We start from the raw sequence: 22,112 nt of genomic DNA on the forward strand, positions 1-22,112 counted from the left end.
TCTGAGTGAAATAACCGTATGAAACAAATCTAATTTAAACCATGAGTTTATAGAATTCCAACGCATCCGTTTGCCTTAAAATAAATGTACAGCAAATAACTTTGAATGTTTGTATATTTTCAGTGATTACATTTTCTGTGATCAGCACGTAATTTGGAAACCGCATACTTTCATACTTCATACTGTATTATTGTTATGCGTGGATGATCTCCTTCCATCAATGGTCTCTGGTTTAGGCAAATGCTGAAATGCCATATGAAGTTTTGGTTTCAGGTAGAAATTTGTTGTTTCTTTGGCAAGATTAATTGGCCTTTGCTGATGGACGTGAGTCAGTCTAGTGGTCTAGTGTATATGCCTAGCTGACAACAATATTACAATTATTTGTTAGTTATTATTTTCGTCAATACCGGAAATTAGATGCAGTAGCCCGGATGCAATTAAAATTGCTTTGTGCCGCAGAAACGAAGAAAAAAATCGGAATAAGCACCATTTAGACGTTCTTAGCCGAAAATATCTATGTAAATGTAATACAGACGAATACTTTTATCAACTGGTAACCGTTTGACTTTGTTTCTTTTGTTTTTTTAAAATTTATTTTCAAACAACGGCGACTGCCTATAAAATTTTTTACGGGTTGTTGCCAAAACCGCCCCATAGCAAAATTGACTGCAGTGGACTCACATAGTGATGTCAGAATTTAACCATTAATGTACATTTCATGATTTTAGTTTGGGTATGTTTTGATATGCGCCAGTCCTGTCTAAAATCAAAGCGTCCAGTGGTGGGGTTGGTGCCATATATGGCCCAAAGTGTGCACAGATCTGCAGACCTGTCCAATTTGAATATGGGTCATTTAGGATCAAAAACTAGGTCATTAGGTCAGGGCCCACACTGGGCTGAAAAAAGTTGGAGCCACCTTTTTGTCGGGAATGGTGGGGGAGGGTGCTGGAGGGGTTTCCCTTCCCGCGGCCCATTGAAAATTTTTTCACTTCCCATAAGCAAATGGTGATATTCTAGCTATATAGGGGGACTTTTGAAGGTACAAATTTTTATTTATAGTACAGCCTCTACTCTACTGAATGAAAGTGTGTATACCTTTAAAGCAAGTCTTGTATTTTAAAATGTAGTCCTGCGTTGGTAACTTTTGTAAAACCAATACAGGATTACATTTCAAATCCATTCCTAACTTTTAAAGACATTCAAAAAATATATATAGCAAACATGACAAATACCTTTACTATTTACTTACTAAGATCTGACAGTGGCAACAACGCTCAAAAATTCATCAAACACGTTCATTATTTCGCAGATTTGTTTATTAATTATTTGATCCATGGAAATTGAAAGCATCAAACATTTAATCTGCCGTAATGACAACAAAACAAAAAGATTATTCTTACGCGATAATTAGTTGCTAATTGATTGCAAATTGCATTGTGTCAAGATGTTTATTACACATTGTTAAATGTAAAGTGAACGCAGACTGGGTAGTACTATCCCGAAATAAGTTAACTTTATAAGGTAACATTATCGGAACCAGTCAACTGTTGTTTTTTTTTCACATAATTTCTCGGAGGTTACGATTTAGAACGTTCGAAACAAAATGGCGGTCCGAATTACGAAGATTTTTCATTTTCGCCACTCGCGATTTTTCTTCACCAATTTCATCGCAGATTCGCCAAATGGCTCAAGTGACGAACGACAGCGTGGGCCCTTTAGGTCAAATCAAAGAAAAACCTTGTGTATGCAATAGAAGCTGTATTTTTCAATTGATTTTCGTAAAATTTTGTCAGAATGATTGCCTTGATGAAATCTAGGTTGAATTCGAGTATGGGTCATCTGGGGTCAAAAACTAGGTCACGAGGTCAAATCAAAGAAAAACCTTGTGTATTCAGTAGAGTAGAGGCTGTATTTTTCAATTGATCTTTATGAAATTAAGTCAGAATGATTGCCTTGATGTAATCTAGGTTGCGGATGAATATGGGTCATTTAGTATCAAAAACTAGGCAGCATTCCCACTGACTTTTTGAAAAGTGGGTACATGTACCCACATACTTTAGAAAATGTGGGTACATGATAAAAAAGTTTGGTACAAAACCGTACAAATTCAAAAAAATGTTCCAACTGAAACAAAATTATAAAGAAGTATATGGGAAGTGACACTTTTATTCAGCCTGTGTTAATGACAGTGGTTTGTTTTACACATGCAACACAGGGATACAGCTAAAAGTCACTTCTTATAGAAAAGTGGAGAGACTTCTAGTTGAAAAATAGAAATTTATGAACATCATTTCTAACTCACTATACCCCCCACCCCCAGCAAGCTTGTGAAGCAATTTGAAAAGATGGCTATAATTTTCTTGTTTCAATATGGTTGAAAACTATTGATGTGACCATTCATTTTCTTAGATACATCATTTTCCATGCAAAGAGTTTTTCTTTATTCCATAATTCTGAAAAAAAAATCGTTTTAAAAAATTCAAGCAGACGCTGATAAGTATCACCCGCCGAGTTTTTATAACAGTTTTTTGCTGCGATATCTTGCTGCAACATTATAGCAACAAAAATAATGTTATAAAATAAAAACTCGGTGGGTAATACTTATTTAGCATGAACAGTATCGGACTCGAATAAAAATGAAAAATTGCCCGATGAAAGTCAGTCCGCAACCGGTCATTTTGTAAAAATTATATAAACAAGCAGCTTACGAGTCTTTCTTTTACAATGGAGACCAAATAATTGTGTAGTGGATGCCAGCTAACAACTTATTGAAAAAACGTTCAAAATCGTTGTTTTTGCACTCGCACATGTTGACAATTATCCGAAAGTGTTAAGGATGTAACTGCGTCGTGGATTGGCTGAATACTATCACATCTAGTTTTACAAATTATTTGATTCGCTGTCACAGTTCTCGCAAAAATCTCACAAGTACCTGGAGTAGGCGGAGCTTAAATTATGCCATGGGCATGTAAATTAAACTCGTCTTGATATGTAGCAAATTGTCAACAGTGTGTATTGCGGTAATTTGCGTGTACGGATCAAAAATAATGTCTGGTTACTTGAATTTCGGCTCTTTATCGACGTACAATGTATTTTCTGTCAGTTTTTTTAGGCGTGCATTGTCCCCGTGGAATTTTAAAACTTGCGTGCAAGTGACTTTTTATGCGTGAATTACGCGGTTTTTTGCGTGAATGGGAATGCTGCTAGGCAATCAGGTCAGATCAAAAAAACCTTGTGTTTGCGATAGAAGCTGTAGTTTTCATCCCAAGTCCAGAGGTCCAGTGACCAGATATATTGACATACCATTTATAGGCTGTCCAGAGGTCTGGTTATCAATAATTCAAGAAAATGCAAAGAAAATGATGTAACAAATGCAAGACATGCAAAATGGACAGTAAAGTCAGACAGCATAATTAATATATAGACCTGCTGAAATTTAATTTGAAGCTTGGACTTATGCTGATTTGATTAGAAAAAGGCAAACTGGGCTATCATCATAATTTTTATCACTGACAAATCTGTAGTTTTGAATACTAACATTCACTGTATTTATTTTCCTGTTTTCAGACTGTTTGTTTGAGAAGACCTGTGGTTGTTGTGTACATGTGTTCAGTACAGGTATGTGGGATAGAAAATCAAGTGTCTCTTCAACAATGATAAATAGACAGAAATAAAAAGTTTTGTTCAGAAATTTACATTTTCTACTTTTGGATAGCTGGTATACTTTGTTTTATATCAATATTATAATGTAAGAAAATTTTGTTCATGCTTTCTGTTCCACTAGAGGACAAGACTTAGTATTTTATCAATTTTGTAGTAATGGATTTTCGAATATCTTACATTATGAGGAAAAGATTGTAGATGTTACACTGTTTAGCAATATATTTTTATTAAAAAGAAATAATTCGTGACAACAGCAAATATTTTCAGGACTGAGAAAAAAGCCACAGAATCTAATTTTTCAGAGGCACAGTCAGTAATCTATTCAGACATTTATTAAGGTTAGACAATTGGAGGATTATATATGCCAGTCCTTTTCCACTTTGTGTAAAATTTCAATTTTTGATAAGTTGGAAAGCCATGAGGGCCTTTTTACTTTGGAGAGGCTGAATTTGAGCCATCTGGAAGGGGCATCCCTTAGACAAGGTTGTAGGTGCCCTCTGCTAAAGTTAGGTTCTGTGTTAGTGTTTTTTTGGAGATGTGGTTTGATTTTGATGTAGTGTTGAAAGTATAGCACTGAAGACATGATTGTATCTTAATATTTGTTCACAAGTACTATTCTTGTATCAACAGTAGATATTCACCTCTGGAAAAGGGTTATTTGGTCATGTTTTTTACTTACTTTCATTGGATGGAAGTTGTGAACTTCTTTGTCCTATTAATTTTGTATTTAACTATAAATATTAGAAATGTCCACATTCTAAATGATTTTCTTTTTCGATAAATGTAGGCACAATGAAAGTTCATATAGATTTGGATGTTGTGTGCAAAACAATTTGAATGTTGGTCATTTATCACTCTTGATGCAGTACTGTATTAATCATTACTGTTACACTTGTTACAATTTGATAGTTTTGTCAGGGTATAAACATGATCAAGTGAACCTGTGTTTTGCATTCTACAGTTTTCTTTGTTACATTGGGTTAGAGTTTCAACTTCCATTGCATGATACATCCACATATCATGTTCAGTAACTCTAAGTATCTTGATTGATAGTGTCGGCATATCAGGAACGATACTCCGTAGAATCACGAATGATATGTTCCGTCAGTCATGACAGGTACAGGTTTTTGTCTTGGGACTTCTCAATTTTGTTGTGTGTTTTTTTGGTTCAGACAATTTCAGGTGTAACCATTTTGGATTTAACAAAATTCTGTCACTTTTAAAGTTTCAAAAAATAGTTCAACAATTGTGCAGTTAAAACTTTTGAAGATATAGAAGATGTTCATGACAGTTTATAGTAAGATACATTTTTAAACATCATTGACTGAAATATAATGTTTTTGATGTTGATTTTGATCGCTGTGAATTATTATTTCTCTGTAATATTTAAACAAAAAGATGATCACGGTATCGTAATACCTATGCATTTTTGATAACCATATTTGTAAAAAATATGTTAGATGATAACACTGTGTTTGCCCATAAAAAAATTGAAAAGTTCCTTGACAGAGTTAATTTTCCAGTTTGAAAATTTGAGATTGACTGGCACCTATTTTTATGGATTTTGTGATAAAAAATGTTATAGTTGACAAAATACATAAAGTAAACTGTTTACAATACATGGCTGAGAAATTCTGTCCCAAACTGTGTGACTGTTGTCTCAAATTTCTAAACTATTGTTCAAAATAACTTCCTTCATTTATCTTTTGTGGATGTTATTGATTTTAAATATTCCCATTTCATGTCAAAGTATATCTCCATTTCACTAATAATTTTGGCATTTTAACCCTAAGCCTGTTGAAGGCAAGTGATTCTGCCTTTGGGACCAGTGCAGACCAAGATCATCCTGCACATCCGTGCAGTCTGATCATGGTCTGCACTGTTCGCCATTTAGTCAGTATCTTTTTTGGTAAGCGCCCCTTTTAACAGTTACTGGTACTGTCCAAATTGAAAGATGGATAAGTTCATTATAGAAATTTAGCAGGGAAAGGGTTAATTGAGAAGGAAGTTGTTTCATTAGAGGTTACTGCCCTAAATCTACAACTTAGTGGGAAGTGACCTTATTGTTTGATCCAGTTGTATTTGATCTGTCTTTGCTACAATAAGATGTATCTTTATACCTTACCTGCTTTCTGACTGGCTCCTTTCCAGCTGCTCTATAGGTTTTAAAATTTGTATTATCACTAGTGTTTTTACATGTGTTAGATAGATATTTTTAAAACCAGGAAGAGACAAATTTATAACCTACCGGTATTCACTAAAGAGTAACAAGTCTTAACTTGCTTGAAAGATGAAATATAATTGAAATAGCTCCAGAACTTTAAAGCAGCTGTTTAATCAGGTTTATAACAGACAAAAAGAAAAGAAAAACTAAGTTCATACAGTTTTAAGAGATTTTTTTGAAGATAGAGTTCATATTATAGGATGATTAAACATGGATAGAGAGTTTCTGCTATATGATATAGGTTTTTAAAGCTTTTCTGTGTGCCTCTATAGAAGTTTACATGTAGATGAAATAGAATTCAGAAGTTTTGCTTGCTTTAATGTTTTCTACCTTTTTGAACTTACACAGTTACATATATAATATTTAGAAGTTTTTAGAAATAAGGCAACTGTTGTCAAGGCGTTGATGAAGAAGGATACAATTACTAGAATTTAATACAAAAAATTTAATGTTGAGATAGTTAACCTTTTCTAAACAGATTTTCTGAGAAAGGCATCATAGAATAGTCCACCTTGACTCCAGCAGCTTTATATATTTAATGCCAGGGAAAGGAATTCTGTTGATACTACATAATTACGCAAGTGATGAATTGAAAATTCTGTTTTCATTTAACAAAAACATTGTGAGGTATATGCCATATCATGTGATCATTATTTCGTTAAATTATTGTCAAGACAAAGTTAATGATTGGTTTCTGTGGTAAAAATACACATTTCTTGCTTCCAGGTAACAGAATTCCTTGTTTTAGTGATAAGAAATGCATCATTCTCATATCTATATTTACCCTAGATGTAAATTTTATATATTCAGAGTTTTACATTGCATGTTCGATAGTTAATGGATAAGGTTAATAAGATACTCCGGTGACCAGAGTCATGATAATAAGTTTACTCAGTTGTTTAAAAAGGCAAAACCCTATCCGTTTTGAGCACTTAAACAGAAAGTCGTTTTTAAAAAGATGAACTTCAATGAAGAGGTCTTTGTTTTGTTTCATTTTCTGAACAGTTTAGAACTGATAACGGTACAAATGATAAGTACCTGTATAGTACATTTTAACTGAGAATAATTAAGTAAAGGAATTAATCAAGAACAGATAAGCAATCCAGGGACTGCCAAAGTCTAATCCTTAAAATATTCAGACTGCGGTAGTGTTTGGGCTGTGTACATGCATGCCTTTGGTCAGTGGTGTATCTGATTTAGTTAGTGTTTTTAAATAGTTTTCACTAGGTCATGATATTGTACCATGATTTTATTCCAATAATCCAGGCGGTATAGTCCAAACACACCCGAGCAATAGAACATCGAGAAGAGCCAAGTAACCTGATGTCGTACCCAAGGCAAGTTTGACCCACATTGATCAAAATGACTTAGTCTAAGACTTCATACAATTTTCTGGTAAACCTGGTATCGCTGAGAGATTTTTTGTAAACTGTTAATTTTAGTATGGTCTTTATTTTTTTAGTCTTTATGGCTGTTTTGGTCGGAATTTGTCTGTAAGGCAACTGTCCGCTTTTGCATTTTTAGTTCAATACCTATTTTTAGCTCACCTGTCACAAAGTGACAAGGTGAGCTTTTGTGATCGCGCGGTGTCCGTCGTCCTCCGTGCGTCCGTAAACTTTTGCTTGTGACCACTCTAGAGGTCACATTTTTCATGGGATCTTTATGAAAGTTGGTTCAGAATGTTCATCTTGATGATATCTAGGTCAAGTTTGAAACTGGGTCATGTGCCTTCAAAAAGTAGGTCAGTAGGTCTAAAAATAGAAAAACCTTGTGACCTCTCTAGAGGCCATATATTTCAAAAGATCTTCATGAAAATTGGTCAGAACGTTCACCTTGATGATATCTAGATCAGGTTGGAAACTGGGTCACATGCCATTAAAAACTAGGTCAGTAGGTCTAAAAATAGAAAAACCTTGTGACCTCTCTAGAGGCCATATATTTTATAAGATCTTCATGAAAATTGGTCAGAACATTCACCTTGATGATATCTAGGTCAAGTTCGAAACTGGGTCACGTGCTGACAAAATCTAGGTCAGTAGGTCAAATAATAGAAAAACCTTGTGACCTCTCTAAAGGCCATATTTTTCATGGGATCTGTATGAAAGTTGGTCTGAATGTTCATCTTGATGATATCTAGGTCAAGTTCGAAACTGGGTCATGTGCGGTCAAAAACTAGGTCAGTAGGTCTAAAAATAGAAAAACCTTGTGACCTCTCTAGAGGCCATATATGTCACAAGATCTTCATGAAAATTGGTCAGAATGTTCACCTTGATGATATCTAGGTCAAGTTCGAAATTGGGTCACGTGCGGTCAAAAACTAGGTCAGTAGGTCTAAAAATAGAAAAACCTTGTGACCTCTCTAGAGGCCATATATTTCATGAGATCTTCATGAAAATTGGTCAGAATGTTCACCTTGATGATATCAAGGTCAAGTTCGAAGCTGGGTCACATGCCATCAAAATCTAGGACAGTAGGTCAAATAATAGAAAAACCTTGTGACCTCTCTAAAGGCCATATTTTTCATGGGATCTGTTTGAAAGTTGGTCTGAATGCTCATCTTGATGATATCTAGGTCAAGTTCGGAACAGGGTCATGTGCGGTCAAAAACTAGGTCAGTAGGTCTAAAAATAGAAAAACTTTGTGACCTGTCTAGAGGCCATACTTGTGAATGGATCTCCATAAAAATTGGTCAGAATGTTCACCTTGATGATATCTGGGTCAAGTTTGAAACTGGGTCACATGCCTTAAAAAACTAGGTCAGTAGGGCAAATAATAAAAAAACCTTGTGACCTCTCTAGAGGCCATACTTTTCATGGGATCTGTATGAAAGTTGGTCTGAATGTTCATCTTGATGATATCTAGGTCAAGTTTGAAACTGGGTCAACTGCGGTCAAAAACTATGTCAGTAGGTCTAAAATTATTAACATCTTTTGACCTCTCTAGAGGCCATATTTTTCAATTGATCTGAATGTTCACCTTGATGATATCTAGGTCAGTTTCGAAACTGGGTCACGTGCAGTCAAAAACTAGGCCAGTAGGTATAAAAATAGAAAAACCTTGTGACCTCTCTAGAGGCCATATTTTTCATGAGATCTTCATGAAAATTAGTGAGAATGTTCACCTTGATGATATCTAGGTAAAGTTCAAAACAGGATCACATACCTTCGAAAACTAGGTCAATAGGCCAAATAATAGAAAAACCTTGTGACCTTTCTAGAGACCATATTTTTCAATGGATTTTCATGAAAATTGGTCAGAGTTTTTATCTTGATAATATCTAGGTCAAGTTCAAAACTGGGTCGCATGAGCTCAAAAACTAGGTCACTATGTCAAATAACAGAAAAAACAACGTCATACTCAAAACTGGGTCATGTTGGAAGAGGTGAGCGATTCAGGACCATCATGGTCCTTTTGTTAAAGTAGGTAAGTTTACAAAAAAAAGTAGTTTGAAAATTTTGTTGTGATCATTCTTGAAGAGCCATGCAAAAATTGGCCATATTTTTCTACTCGTGAAAAGTGGTTTTAGAAATCCTGTTTAATAATATTTGAAGTCCAAATTGGAGGAATACCTAAAACCAATTTTGTAAAATATGTGGAAGACTTTTTGCAGAGGTGAGTATAATTTCAACTGAATTTTTTTTTCATTAAGAGAAAAAGATAGATTTTTTAGTCCAATGAATTACTTGAGATCACCTTTGTACATTCTGTCAGAAAGTGTAAAACATTTGATTTTGGAATATTTTCCATCTTTTAAATACAAAATTAATATATTTGTCATATTAGTAAGTGAATGCATTGAGTGGCAATTATGTGTGTTTCGAATACATGATTTTATTTCAAATAAATTGTATGCTATAGTTTTATCATATTATTTTGCTATTATGTATTTTATTTAGAAAAGTATGCCCTTAGCAGAACAATCAAATGTAGAACACTAAATTTGGGGGGGAATATTCAAGGATAAAAAATCTTCACTGTTTTTTGAAATTTGAATTGTGATTATGGAACAGTTGAAATAAAAATGAGGGAATACTTGTGTAGTGCTGTACATATAGCTTGAACTGCTTATTTGCGTCCCGTATTCTGCACTGTGTTTCTACGTATCCCTGTTTTTTACTGATTAACTTTTAAGATAAGAAATCAACCTTTCTAACAGTGTGAAATACAGAAGTTCAAACTAGCAAAGTGAACATATTCAGGATGATGGAGACATTTCCAAAGAAAATAATGAATGTTTTATTTAGGCTCATTTTATTTGCTGCAGACAATGGATGAAAGATCTGAATGTTGTTGGAAAACTATCATAACAAAACTTATATTAGGCAATATTAGATTTCTTCAGTATATGAGCTCTACATGCAAAAACTTGCTGAGATGTGGAACATTCTGTATTTCACATCAAATGTGTTTTTTTTACACTCCACTGTCCATCACCTCATATCATCATGACCACTAGACTCACTTCACTGTGTAGATATTGTGTAGTCTCCATGTTGTCTGTGTAGTTGTGTTCTTCCACTGTCACCCATATATCCCGCATGAACATACCTCCCACATAAGTTCAAACTCATGAGCATTTGGGTCAGCTAAAGCTCACTGCTGTTCATGGACATAATTTCATAGACATCTTGACTCGTTAAGCAGATAAAAGTAGTTTATAAAATGTCAAAATAAATTTAGATAAGATAAACTTGTTTAAAATAACTGTCAGATTGTAATAAGCACAAAAATGTTAAATGCTTGAAGAAGAAAAAAAATTGAAAAACAGTGCCTCAGTCATTGGATCATTTCAAAAACTGTATCAGACTGAACCATTAATTGAAGTTCCTTTTAAATAAGGTAACAATAAACAAAAAAATGTTACTTGTTATACTTTCCGAAATATTTTGGAAATTTGAGTTTTTCTTTTGATAAAACCTATATTTTCTGATAAATTAGTAATATCTTTGTTGAATTAGACGAAAAGGGAAACATTTATATGTAGTGAAAGAAAAACAGAATTGAAATAAGAAATAATGTATTCTGACTCGAAATGCAGCTCGTACAAAAAGAAAGAAACCTTGTAGTTGCATAATGAAGGAATTTGAAAACCATTTTCAGACCAAGAGCAAGAGTTTGAGCTGATCAGGGAGGAATCTTAAGTGTAGCCTGTAAGAAAACAGAAATTTCTTGCAGACTACACAGCTGTTTAGTTGTGGTGTTGGTTTGCTCTGGTTTTATGCATGCTTTTTTTCTGAAACATAACAGCATGTGTTTTATTATATCTTTGTTTAATATTCAGTGTAGTAGATACAGTAAACAGCATTAAAATATATCGGAGAGGTGTTGATAATTAGTTGGCTTTTCTAATGCAGATGTTTATTCAATGTGATATTTGAGTGTTCTTATTGAATTGCGTTGTCTTTGTTTCAGGATTTGTAGACGTCAGTTTCTTCATATACTTACTGTATACCTGTTACCTATTTCAGTCAAAATCGTTTGCCGTATGGCATGACAACAGTTCAGCCGATTCCAGGTGTACCTGGGATGGCAGGGGTTGCAATGCCTGGTATGCCGGGTATGACCCAGGTACAGGTATCGAGGGTACCTAACGGAATGAGCAGCATGTATCAGTCAGAGAAATCGGCCGCCCTATACCCAGGTGCAAATCCGAGTTACCAGAGTCTTGCACAGCAGGGTTTCCTAGCCCAGTCTGGCTCTCTTGGTCAGGCTGGATCATTGGGTCAACCTGGAGCTGCTTTCTACGGAACATGTAATCAGCATCCAACATACCTGCCAGTGACGAGTCCATCTACACAGCAACGATACATGGTGTCTGCTGGTTACCCAGGTGCTGGCTCCCTGGTCACCTCACCATCAATGGTTCAAGGTAAATATGCAAATCTCTTACACTCTGTGTTTAAATGAGTATTCAGACTCTTAATTTCATTGAGTTAGTCTGCAAAAATCTAGAAGCTATGATATGTTATGCACTACTTACCAAATATAACTACAGGAGTTCATTATCTATGTCATTCAGTTATGTATAAAGATATTACTTCATGATATTAATGCAGTTGCGTAATGTACACCATTAGTCTGAAGAATTACGGATAATGAGGCTGAAGAACATAGTTGAAAGGAACTAAAAGAAATTGGGTCAGCCTTCCCTAAGTGTACACAGTTGCAGCCATCAATACCGTATTTTGGTGTGTATAGGTCGCACTTTTTCTACCCATTTTGCTGCCTGAAAAAGTTCCTGCGACCTATACGACAGAACATTGCCAGCATTTTTTTTTTTCGGGCCAATTTTCTGACCGTAGCTCTCGCAAAATTACGTGCATCTGTTACGAACGAACAAAATGGATAAAAAATAACAATTTCGGCGGCTTTTCAACCAATAGCGGTTACTTTCAATAAAATATATCGTAAATAACCCATACAGACTATTAAAATTACGAATGACTTTAATTCAAAGATGCTTTTGCAGTCTGAATTACGTTTGTTTCTACTTTCGTTTTACTGGACGCCATTGACATGTACTCCGGGTTGGATAAAATCCGGACAAATCCGTCCTCCATTCCACAAATTGTTTACACTAATTCTTAGCGTATTAAAAAATTTGAAAGATAATTTTTTACTTTTGATTTTTAAATAAAAGAAAAAAATCCAAACAGATATTTTGTTAATCTTTTTACTCAAAATCAAAAGAACGCGGTTAATTACATGACACGGAAAGGTGTTATAATTGCTGTGCAAACAATTCACACTTAAACTTGCATGACAACAGAATGTAAACGCAAACCGTCTGCTGCCAATTAGTGTCAAAAAGCCGCTTTTCTTTGATGTAGTCTGTTACTGATACTACTGTTGGTACGAAACAGTTGGGAACAAAGATGACAGCTTCGTCCTATTCCACAATCAGGTTCCGATCAATTCAGTCCGGTCATCAATATGCCGCCTAATTTTGCGGTAATATCAAAATTGCGGGGAAAAACCGAATTTGCCATGAAGTAAATTTCGCATCGACGTACCGTCACACAATATGTTTATCATTATGTCCGGGTTCCCAATAACTTTGGAAGGAATCATTTGACCTAGAACCTTCAAATTTCGTAGGGGTCACTCCATCAAAGGCCAAGGTCACAGGGGCCTGAACATGGAAAACCATTTCTGATCAATAACTTGAGAACCACTCGACCCAGAATGTTGGAACTTCATAGGATGATTGGTCATGCAGAGTAGATGATCCCTTTTGATTTTGGGGTCACTCTAATAAAGGTCAAGGTCACAGGGGCCTGAACATGGAAAACCATTTCCGATCAGTAACTTGAGAACCACGACCCGGAATGTTGGAACTTTATAGGATGATTGATCATGCAGAGTAGATGACTCCTATTGATTTTGGGGTCACTCTGTTAAAGGTCAAGATCACAGGGGCCTGAACATGCAAAACCATTTCCGATCAATAACTTGAGAGCCACTTGACCCAGAATGTTGAAACTTCGTGGGGTGATTGGTCATGCAGAATAGATGACCCCTATAGATTTTGGGGTCACTCTGTTAAAGGTCAAGGTCACAGGGGCCTGAACATGGAAAACCATTTCCGGTCAGTAACTGAAGAACCATTTGACCCAGAATGTTGAAACTTCACAGGATGCAGAGTAAATGACCCCTATTGATTTTGGGGTCACTCTATTAAACGTTACAGGGGCCTGAACATGCAAAATCATTTCCGATCAATAACTTGAGAATCACTAGACCCAGAATGTTGAAACTTCATAGGATGATTGGACATGCAGAGTAGATGATCCCTGTTTACTTTGGGGTCCCCTATTAAAGGTCAAGGTTGCAGTGGACAGAACATGGAAATCTATGCATGCAACCATCAGTGTCTCTTTGACTTTTGCTCCTGTCCCCTATTGACTTCTTGCCTGTATGACTATGCATTGGGGGAGACATGGACTTTTCTACAAAAGCATCTTCTAGTTACACCTTTGTCTTTCTCATGAAGTGTAATATGTCTGCCATATGTAGTGTAGGAGACATACTGATTCCACACCCCACTACATCCTCCCCCCACTTGATTCATCAAATTTTATGTTTTGGCTATTGCTCATATTATTGAGCAAGCCGCGTTATTCATATTGTCAGCATTTGCTGGTTTGATGACTTTCAGAAGAGTTATGGCCTTTTATTCATCAATGTTTTGGCCACTTCCCATATTATTGGGCAGATATTCACCAAAGCTTAGTGATTAGTGCCAAGCCTAGCTATACATATCATCGGCATGTTCTGGGGCTCATCGATATTCAGCAGAGTTACGGTATTTGATTTGTTGTATTTTACAGTGTTCACACTACTTTCTGTATAAAATTGGGCTGAATTTCACCAAACCTTGCAGGTAATTAGTGTGAAGCTTAGCTGTGCATATTATCAATGTGTTCTGATTAGATTATTTCCAGAAGTCATGACTGTTGATTTGTCAAATTCTTTGATCTCTGCTTCTACTCTGATACCACTGGTTTGAATTCCACCAAACTTCATATAAGTAACCACTGCCAATCCAAGTTCTATATAGATCTATATTTGAAATGTAATGGTTCAGTGATTATGTCTCCCAAGGAGACATATTGTTTTGCCTGTCCGTCGTCCGTAGTCACAACTTCATTTCGAGCATACTGGAAACCATTTGATAGAACCTTCAAACTGTAAGGTTGTATGGCTGCTGAGTGAGACCCCTATTGTTTTTGGCACCTCCGTCAGTCAAGGTCACAGGGCCTGAACATTAACATTTCCGATCAATAACTAGAGAACCACTTGACCAGAACTGTGAAACTTCATAGGATGATGGCCTTGAAGAGTAGATGACCCCTATTGATTTTGGGGTCACTCCGTCAAAGGTCAAGGTCACGGGGCCTGAACATTGAAAACCATTTCCGATCATAACTAGAGAACCACTTGACCCAGAATGTTGAAACTTCATAGGATGATTGCATGAAGAGTAGATGACACCTATTGATTTTGGGGTCACTCCGTCAAAGGTCAAGGTCACAGGGGCCTGAACATTGAAAACCATTTCGATCGATAGCTAGAGAACCACTTGACCCAGAATGATGAAACTTCATAGGATGATTGGTCATAAAGAGTAGATGACACCTATTGATTTTGGGGTCACTCCATCAAAGGTCAAGGTCACAGGGGCCTGAACATGGAAAACCATTTCCGATCAATAACTAGAGAACACTTGACCCAGAATGTTGAAACTTCATAGGATGATTGTACATGCAAAGTAGATGACCCCTATCGATTTTGGGGTCACTCCATTAAAGGTCAAGGTCACAGGGGCCTGACATTGAAAACCATTTCCGTCATATAACTTGAGAAACTTGACCCAGAATGTTGAAACTTCATAGGATAATTGGCCATGAAGAGTAGATGACCCCTATTGATTTTGGGGTCACTCCTTCAAAGGTCAAGGTCACAGGGGCCTGCATGAAACATTCGCATATAGAACCACTTGACCCAATTTGAAACTCATGGGATAATTGCCGAAGATAGGACCTATGATTTTGGTCACGTCAAAGTCAAGGTCACAGGGCTGACATGAAAACCATTTCGACGATAGCTAGAAAACCCACTTGACCAGAATGTTGGAAACTTCATAGAGAGGGTATAAGATGTGACCCCTATTGATTTTGGGGTCACTCCGTTAAAGGTCAGGGTCACAGGGGCCTGAACATGGAAAACCATTTCCGATCAATAACTAGAGAAGCACTTGTCCCAGAATGTTGAAACTTCATAGGATGATTGTACATGCAAAGTAGATGACCCCTATCGATTTTGGGGTCACTCTGTTTAAGGTCAAGGCCACAGGGGCCTGAACATGGAAAACCATTTCCAATCAATAACTTGAAAACCTCTTGACCCAGAATGTTGAAACTTAATAGGATGATTGGTCATGCAGAGTAGATGACCTAACGATTTTGGGGTCACTCTGTGAAAGGTCAAGGTCACAGGGGCCTGAACATTGAAAACCATTTCTGGTCAGTAACTTGAGAACCACTTGACCCATAATGATGAAACTTCATAGGATGATTGGTCATGCAGAGTAGATGACCCATAACGATTTTAGGGTCACTCTGTTAAAGGTCAAGGCCACAGGGGCCTGAACACAGAAAACCATTTCCAATCAATAACTTGAAAACCTCTTGACCCAGAATGTTGAAACTTCATAGGATGATTGTTCATGCAGAGTAAATGACCCCTATTGTTTTTGGGGTCACTCCGTTAAAGTTCAAGGTCACAGGGGCCTGAACATTAATAACCAGTTCCGATCAATAACTTGAGAACCACTTGATCCAGAATGTTGAAACTTCATAGGATGATTGAACATGCACAGTAGATGACCCCTGTTGATTTTGGGGTCAGTTTATTAAAGGTCAAGGTCACAGTGGCCTGTTCATGTAAAATCATTTTTTGGAAATAACTTGAGAACCACTTGACCCAGAATGTTGAAACTTAATAGGATGATTGGACATGCAGAGTAGATGACCCCTATTTATTTTGAGGTCACTTGATCAAAGGTCAAGGTCACAGAAGCCTGAACAGTGACTTGAGAACCACTAGGCCAAGAGTGTTGAAATTTAGCGGGATGACTGGACATGCCAAGTAGATAATCCCTATTGCAGCCAACCATCAGTGTCTCTTTGACTTTCGCTCCTGACCCCTATTGACTTCTTGCCTATAGGACTTTGCATTGGGGGAGACATGCGCTTTTTTACAAAAGCATTTTCTAGTTTTCTCTTGAGTCATGGCCTTTTACAATTTCTCTGTGTTGGAGAATTATGTCATTGTTGCTTAAATGCGTATAACCACCGCTAATAATTAGATACATTCAGATACGGTACCAATATCAGTTGGTTGTCTTAGAAAACTGACTCTTTCACATGTATACAGACACAGGGAAAGGTGTATTATGTTCATTTGGAAACGTTTTGTACATTTAAGCAGGTGCTGCAGCTGGCTACCCCCTTACAGCAGGGGCAGGATATTCCCTATCTGCCCAGCCGTCATCACTCGCACAACCTGTACCAGTGTCTTCGCCTGGCCAGTCACAGTACCCTACATACATAAGCTCACAGTTGACACCTCTGCAGATTAGTCCCTCACAGAACCCGTATGCTGCCTCGGCTACCGGACATCCACTGTACCCTGGCTCTCCATACGCAAGTCTACAGATGGCTGGAGCACAGGTATAAATCCATTATCAGCATGATCTTGAAAAAAGTATATTTTAATCAATCTCTGGTCTATTCCCAGGGAATACATTGATGCTTCTAAGAGTAAGATGTGACAAGTAATAGATAAGCAGTAATGTATGAAGGCAATTTCTTCTTGTTTACGAAATATTTAAAGGACTGTGAGCCTAGTTTTCTAAAAAGCAGCACTTAACTTTGCCAGTTAAAAATGCAGGCTACAAAACAATAAGATGTTGGCATGATTATTGAGCCAGATAAACTCGGATAATATAAATACTTACATGTACTTCATGAAATTGTAACAGATGTACCGAGGATAAGTTATGAAGTTGATGCTGACCTAATGTCATGTTATATTTATCTGTTTAGATGCCATCCGGGCAGATCCCAGGCAGGAGCCCAGCTAGTGCAGGTGCCGGGTTGCCTCTTGGCTATCCAGCATCACATATTGGATCAACAGGCTTTTACCCAGCCCCTTGAGTGCCCAGCCGGATGGCTTATCAGTGAGGAAATACATGCCTTGTGGGAACGATATAGTGCATAGAGTGCTATAGCCATTGCCATAGTGATCCATTGTATTCAAATTGCTGTCATTTATACATCAGAGGGAATATAACTAATTATGTGTCATGTAACTATCTTTTGGACTACATGTATGGTATAATACATTTATTTTAAAGACTCTGTTGCACTATATATAACTGTATGCTGAAAGGTAAATATATGCTGAAAATGAATCTTAATTACATTGTATAAGGAAACCAGATATTCTAGAAAATGCTAAATGTCAGTAATCAATAGTCAAGAAAGGATAAATATTTATGTAAAGTTTTGTTTTTTAATGTCAAATTTTACCAATTAAGTTATTTTCTGTAACTGGTGAAAAAAATGTAGAAGTTGTAGTTTTTGTTATATTCCCAGTACCAGCAATAGCAGCTTTGCTTTGCAGAAAGTGGAAATGTCTCATACATAAGCAGAAAAAAACCAAGGTATTCTAGTGACATCTGGTTTGGGTTTTTCAGTGTTCACTTTATCATAGTTTATCAACACTTGCAGTTAGAAGGGTTCCTTATAATCAGTACTGACTCGTATATAAAAAAAAAATGAACTGTTATTCCACTGTATTTGTTTTCGGTTTTTGATTTTCATGTTTTTGAAATTAAGATATCATCTTGACAGCTGGTTTTAAAATTTGCAATTCCTTCATTAATTTTTTGGGAAAAGGTAACTACATCTGCAATTCAAATTCCATTACAAGTGTTCTACATTTATTCTCATTCTTACATTTTATTTGTCCCTCGAAATGCTGTCATTGATTAGAATTTAATAGAAACCGATCATCGGGCATTTGTCATAGAAGCATATCAAAAAAGAATAACCTTTGTTTAAACTATGGTGAATGTTACATATTGGGTCATATTTATGTATTTTATATTTATACTAAGGGGTAATACCCATTAAGAAAAGATGTATTTTTAGCTAAAAAGTGTGCCTAAAACGTGTGCATGGTTTGTGTTAGTGTAACCCTGTGCTTTGAAAAGGGTTAAATTGTTTACTTGTTAGAAATCTTGTCTTTGGTCATGTGACATCAAACTCCTGTTATTGTCTGTCGAAAAAACGAAATCTGCTGGTTGATGAAATGAATTTTTAGATGTGTCTTGTGTGTACAGAAAATGTTTATTGTTAGCCTGCATTGTCAGTAACAGTCATCCACAAACAAACAAAAAACGTGGAATGGTACAGCGAAATATCACTAAATCAGACTCGGAAGTATCGTAAATCCAGCCTTTTTAACTAACGCTATTTTATAGGTATTATATCAAGTAATGGAGCACTTTAGAAATTAGTTTGAGCAGTGCAGGGTGGCTAGTTTTCTGTGCTGGCAATTTTCTTCCCCTCGAGAAAACTAGGACCAAATGTTTTCAGAAAGGGAGGAAAAGAATACTTTCTGAACTGAGTAAGAAAAACACTAAAATGAAGTAATTAGTGAAAGTTACAAATGATTCGGAACAAACCCTAATGAGACTTTACTGTTTAACTTTTAGTCTGCTGGCAGCAAGTGATTCTGCCTTTGTAGGCTCGTCTTTGTTTGCACTGTTTGCTATTCAGTCAATTTTCTGTGAACACCCCTTCGAATAATAAATGGTACTGCCCAAATTGAATGATGGACTAGTCCATTTTAGAAATTTAGGAGCGTAAAGGTTAAACCTTTTTGAAGGTTAAGAAAGTAGGGATAATTTTTGGAAAACTATTGCTACAAAGTAAAAGGAAAATTAAAGCCAAGCTACAAGAATGTACCATATAAAAAAGTCAATGGAAGTCAGTAATTGTGAGGTAAGGTAGTACTAAAGGTGAACTTATCAGAGTGTCCATTTGTCTTATGCCACACGGTTGTCAGTAAATTGATGCTTCATTTTGTGAAAACAGATTTTTTTTAATATATATCTGTTAATATTTATTATCAGTGAGTTTGGTAGTAGGATAAAAGTTGTTAAATTACCGTTACTTTGAATTTCAGTTCATGTGCTCAAAGGTGGTTGTAAAGCAAGTGTTGAAAATACATGTACGTGAACTACTTTCTAGCCAAATTACTTAATTCCAAGAAGATTGGAAGTTATGTTACAAAGTAGGAACAAAATGCAAAACAAGAAATGATTTTCCTTAGATATTAAAATTCTGAAAAATTACATATATTTGAAATGTGTAAATTTATCCTACTGCTAAATCAAGCTTTGAGCCTTTTGTAGCAGATGACCAAGTGTCAAAGAAACAATTGTACAGTTTTGACACTCGTAGGGCCAGTTGCACAAAAACATTGCAGAAATGTTTCAGGGTAACGCAATAGATCTGACACAGTTTGTTTATACTACTCAAATGATTCTTCATGTCTTCAGTCTCCAGGTTTTTTTTAGAAATGAGGAATATATTTGTTAAATGTATGGCTTTTTTGCCACCTCTACTGTATACATTAGATCTGAAAATTTTATGTGTTCTGACCAGTTTATATTTGTGAAGTGTATCTGTAAGGTGAACAATGAGAAGAATTTAAGGAAAATAAGAATATATATAAAAATGTAAAGGTACCGCCGGAGTCATTCAATTATTTCTACGCATTTACAGACATACAATTTTCATAGATTTTTTTTTAAAGATAAAAAACTTTATACAAGTATATGCAATGGTTTGAGTGATTCCTTTCATTCTATTAATGCAGTTCTTTACCTGTGAAATCCTGTAGAAACTTTTTTTGTATGTGTTCACATATTTAAAAAGAACAGAAAAAAGATTGTTATTTTTGTTGCATCAACATTTTTTGATAATCTACACTATTGTCATTATTTTTGACAACCTTGTTTTATATTTTTGCTTTCAATAAATCATTTTCTATGATACATAAGTTTTGTTCTTGTTTATAACAATAAGAAGTTTCTTTAAGTGGAATAGGTGTCTAAAAATTCAGAACTACTTGTGTAGATCGTAACAAAATTGTTCTTGGTGTCCAATTAACTATTGCTGTAAAAGTGTGTATCTGAGTTTATTTATGGTAGCTGCATCCTGCAAGATTAGTAGATTCTCCAGTTCCAAAATATTCCCTTAGTTCTAAACATGCAAGATGTATTGCACCCTACAGAAGACCTGGATTTAAAGTCTGGTCTGAAATACTTGTAATTGATAGTTCGACAATTTGATGAATGAGGACTATGATGCATTCAAAATAAATAAATATTGGCAAGCTACATCTTAACTACTGTCTGTATAATCATCAAACTTGGATAACATTGGTCTTTGTATGGGGCAGACGTTAAAGGTCAAGGTCACTGGCCTCAGATACTGTTACAGCATTGGTTTAATGGCAAGCTTTTCAATCGCACCAATATTAACTACTGCCTTTATAATCATACCTCGCAAAAGCATTGGTCTTGGCAAGGGTCATATCGTTTGGGCTCTGGGTCAGATCCCCCAAAGGACAAAGTCACTATGTTCAAATTTGTAATACTGTTGATTAGGGTATGGTCAGTTTCTCAATTTCCCTGTATCCTAAACTATCTGATATTCTTGGTATGCCTTATACCCATACCTCAACGTACACCCCACCATTACGCCAACCCCTCACTTGTTTGACACATTTGCATCTACTCGTGCATTGTTTTGTAGTATCCCTCACACACTTCTCTCCTACTTCTTCACCTCCGTCCTGTCCCTAGTGACCCTCATTTTTACAACATCCTACTCTCCGCGTTTTCTGAAACTGCCTCGATAGTCTAGTGGTAGAGTGTTGGCTTCGAGTGCGGGAGGTCGTGGGTTCGATCATACCAAAGATGAGAAAAATGGTACCAGTAGCTCCCTTGCTTGGCGCTCGGCATTAAAAGGGAAACTGGCTTCTCTTTGCTATGGATTCCATCGGGAATGAGGTGTCGAAATTAATTAATGTAAGTTGTAGAACTTGCTTCACAATCTACCTAAAATAAATTATGCATAAACTAAAACCTTGCAAATTTTGTACTCCGTCATCTCCATATCTTGAACATGATTTTGTTAAGAGTTATGTTCTTACTAAATTTTGTACTTACAACATTGGAGTTACATTATTTTTGCTTCTAGCATTGATTCTCAATCGGGGCCCTTCTTGGCATAGAAATTATAGAGGTTTACAGGTCTGTAATTGTATGCAGATGTGTAGCAAATATCATATTCTTCAAGGACTCCCAAGAACATTTCATGATTTACCCTTATCATTCTGGACACAATTGAATCTGCCTTTGCGACCAGTGTAGATCTTGATCAGCCTGCACATCTGTGCAGTCTGATCAAGATCTGCACCGTTCGCTATTCAGTCAGTATCATTTTTGGTAAGCACCCATTTTAACAGTTAATGGTACTGTCCAAATTGAAAGATGGACAAGTTCATTACAGAAATTTAGCAGGGTAAGGGTTAAGTAGTTCAGCACGCACGCACGCACACACACACTCAAATATATTACATT

The 22,112-nt window shown here is 36.1% G+C and overlaps 1 protein-coding gene across 3 annotated transcripts; it reads left to right on the plus strand.

Annotated features, from left to right (window-relative positions):
- Positions 1 to 405: 405 nt before the first annotated feature.
- On the plus strand, positions 406 to 20,524 carry LOC123549451 (collagen alpha-1(X) chain-like). 3 transcript variants are annotated; one of them, XM_045337560.2, is made up of 6 exons: positions 406 to 553; positions 3,568 to 3,618; positions 7,154 to 7,224; positions 11,356 to 11,756; positions 16,877 to 17,121; positions 17,497 to 20,524. In XM_045337560.2, exons 3-6 carry the CDS (start codon positions 7,211 to 7,213, stop codon positions 17,605 to 17,607), a joined length of 771 nt encoding a protein of 256 aa, XP_045193495.1. In that variant the 5' UTR covers positions 406 to 553; positions 3,568 to 3,618; positions 7,154 to 7,210; the 3' UTR covers positions 17,608 to 20,524. The 3 variants fall into 3 exon arrangements, with proteins under 3 accessions (XP_045193495.1, XP_045193496.1, XP_045193497.1); XM_045337561.2 differs by having other exon boundaries at positions 16,880 to 17,121; XM_045337562.2 differs by lacking the exon at positions 7,154 to 7,224.
- Positions 20,525 to 22,112: the final 1,588 nt, after the last annotated feature.

The sequence above is a fragment of the Mercenaria mercenaria genome, chromosome 6, assembly GCF_021730395.1.
Source record: "Mercenaria mercenaria strain notata chromosome 6, MADL_Memer_1, whole genome shotgun sequence".
In the NCBI taxonomy this organism is placed as follows: Eukaryota; Metazoa; Mollusca; class Bivalvia; order Venerida; family Veneridae; genus Mercenaria; species Mercenaria mercenaria.

What these genes read in the sequence shown, in the direction of transcription:
- LOC123549451 (XM_045337560.2), top strand. An exon ending in CTCACCATCAATGGTTCAAG is followed by an intron (nt 11,757 to 16,876) that starts GTAAATATGCAA and finishes TGTACATTTAAG; the next exon opens with CAGGTGCTGCAGCTGGCTAC. An exon ending in TACAGATGGCTGGAGCACAG is followed by an intron (nt 17,122 to 17,496) that starts GTATAAATCCAT and finishes TTATCTGTTTAG; the next exon opens with ATGCCATCCGGGCAGATCCC.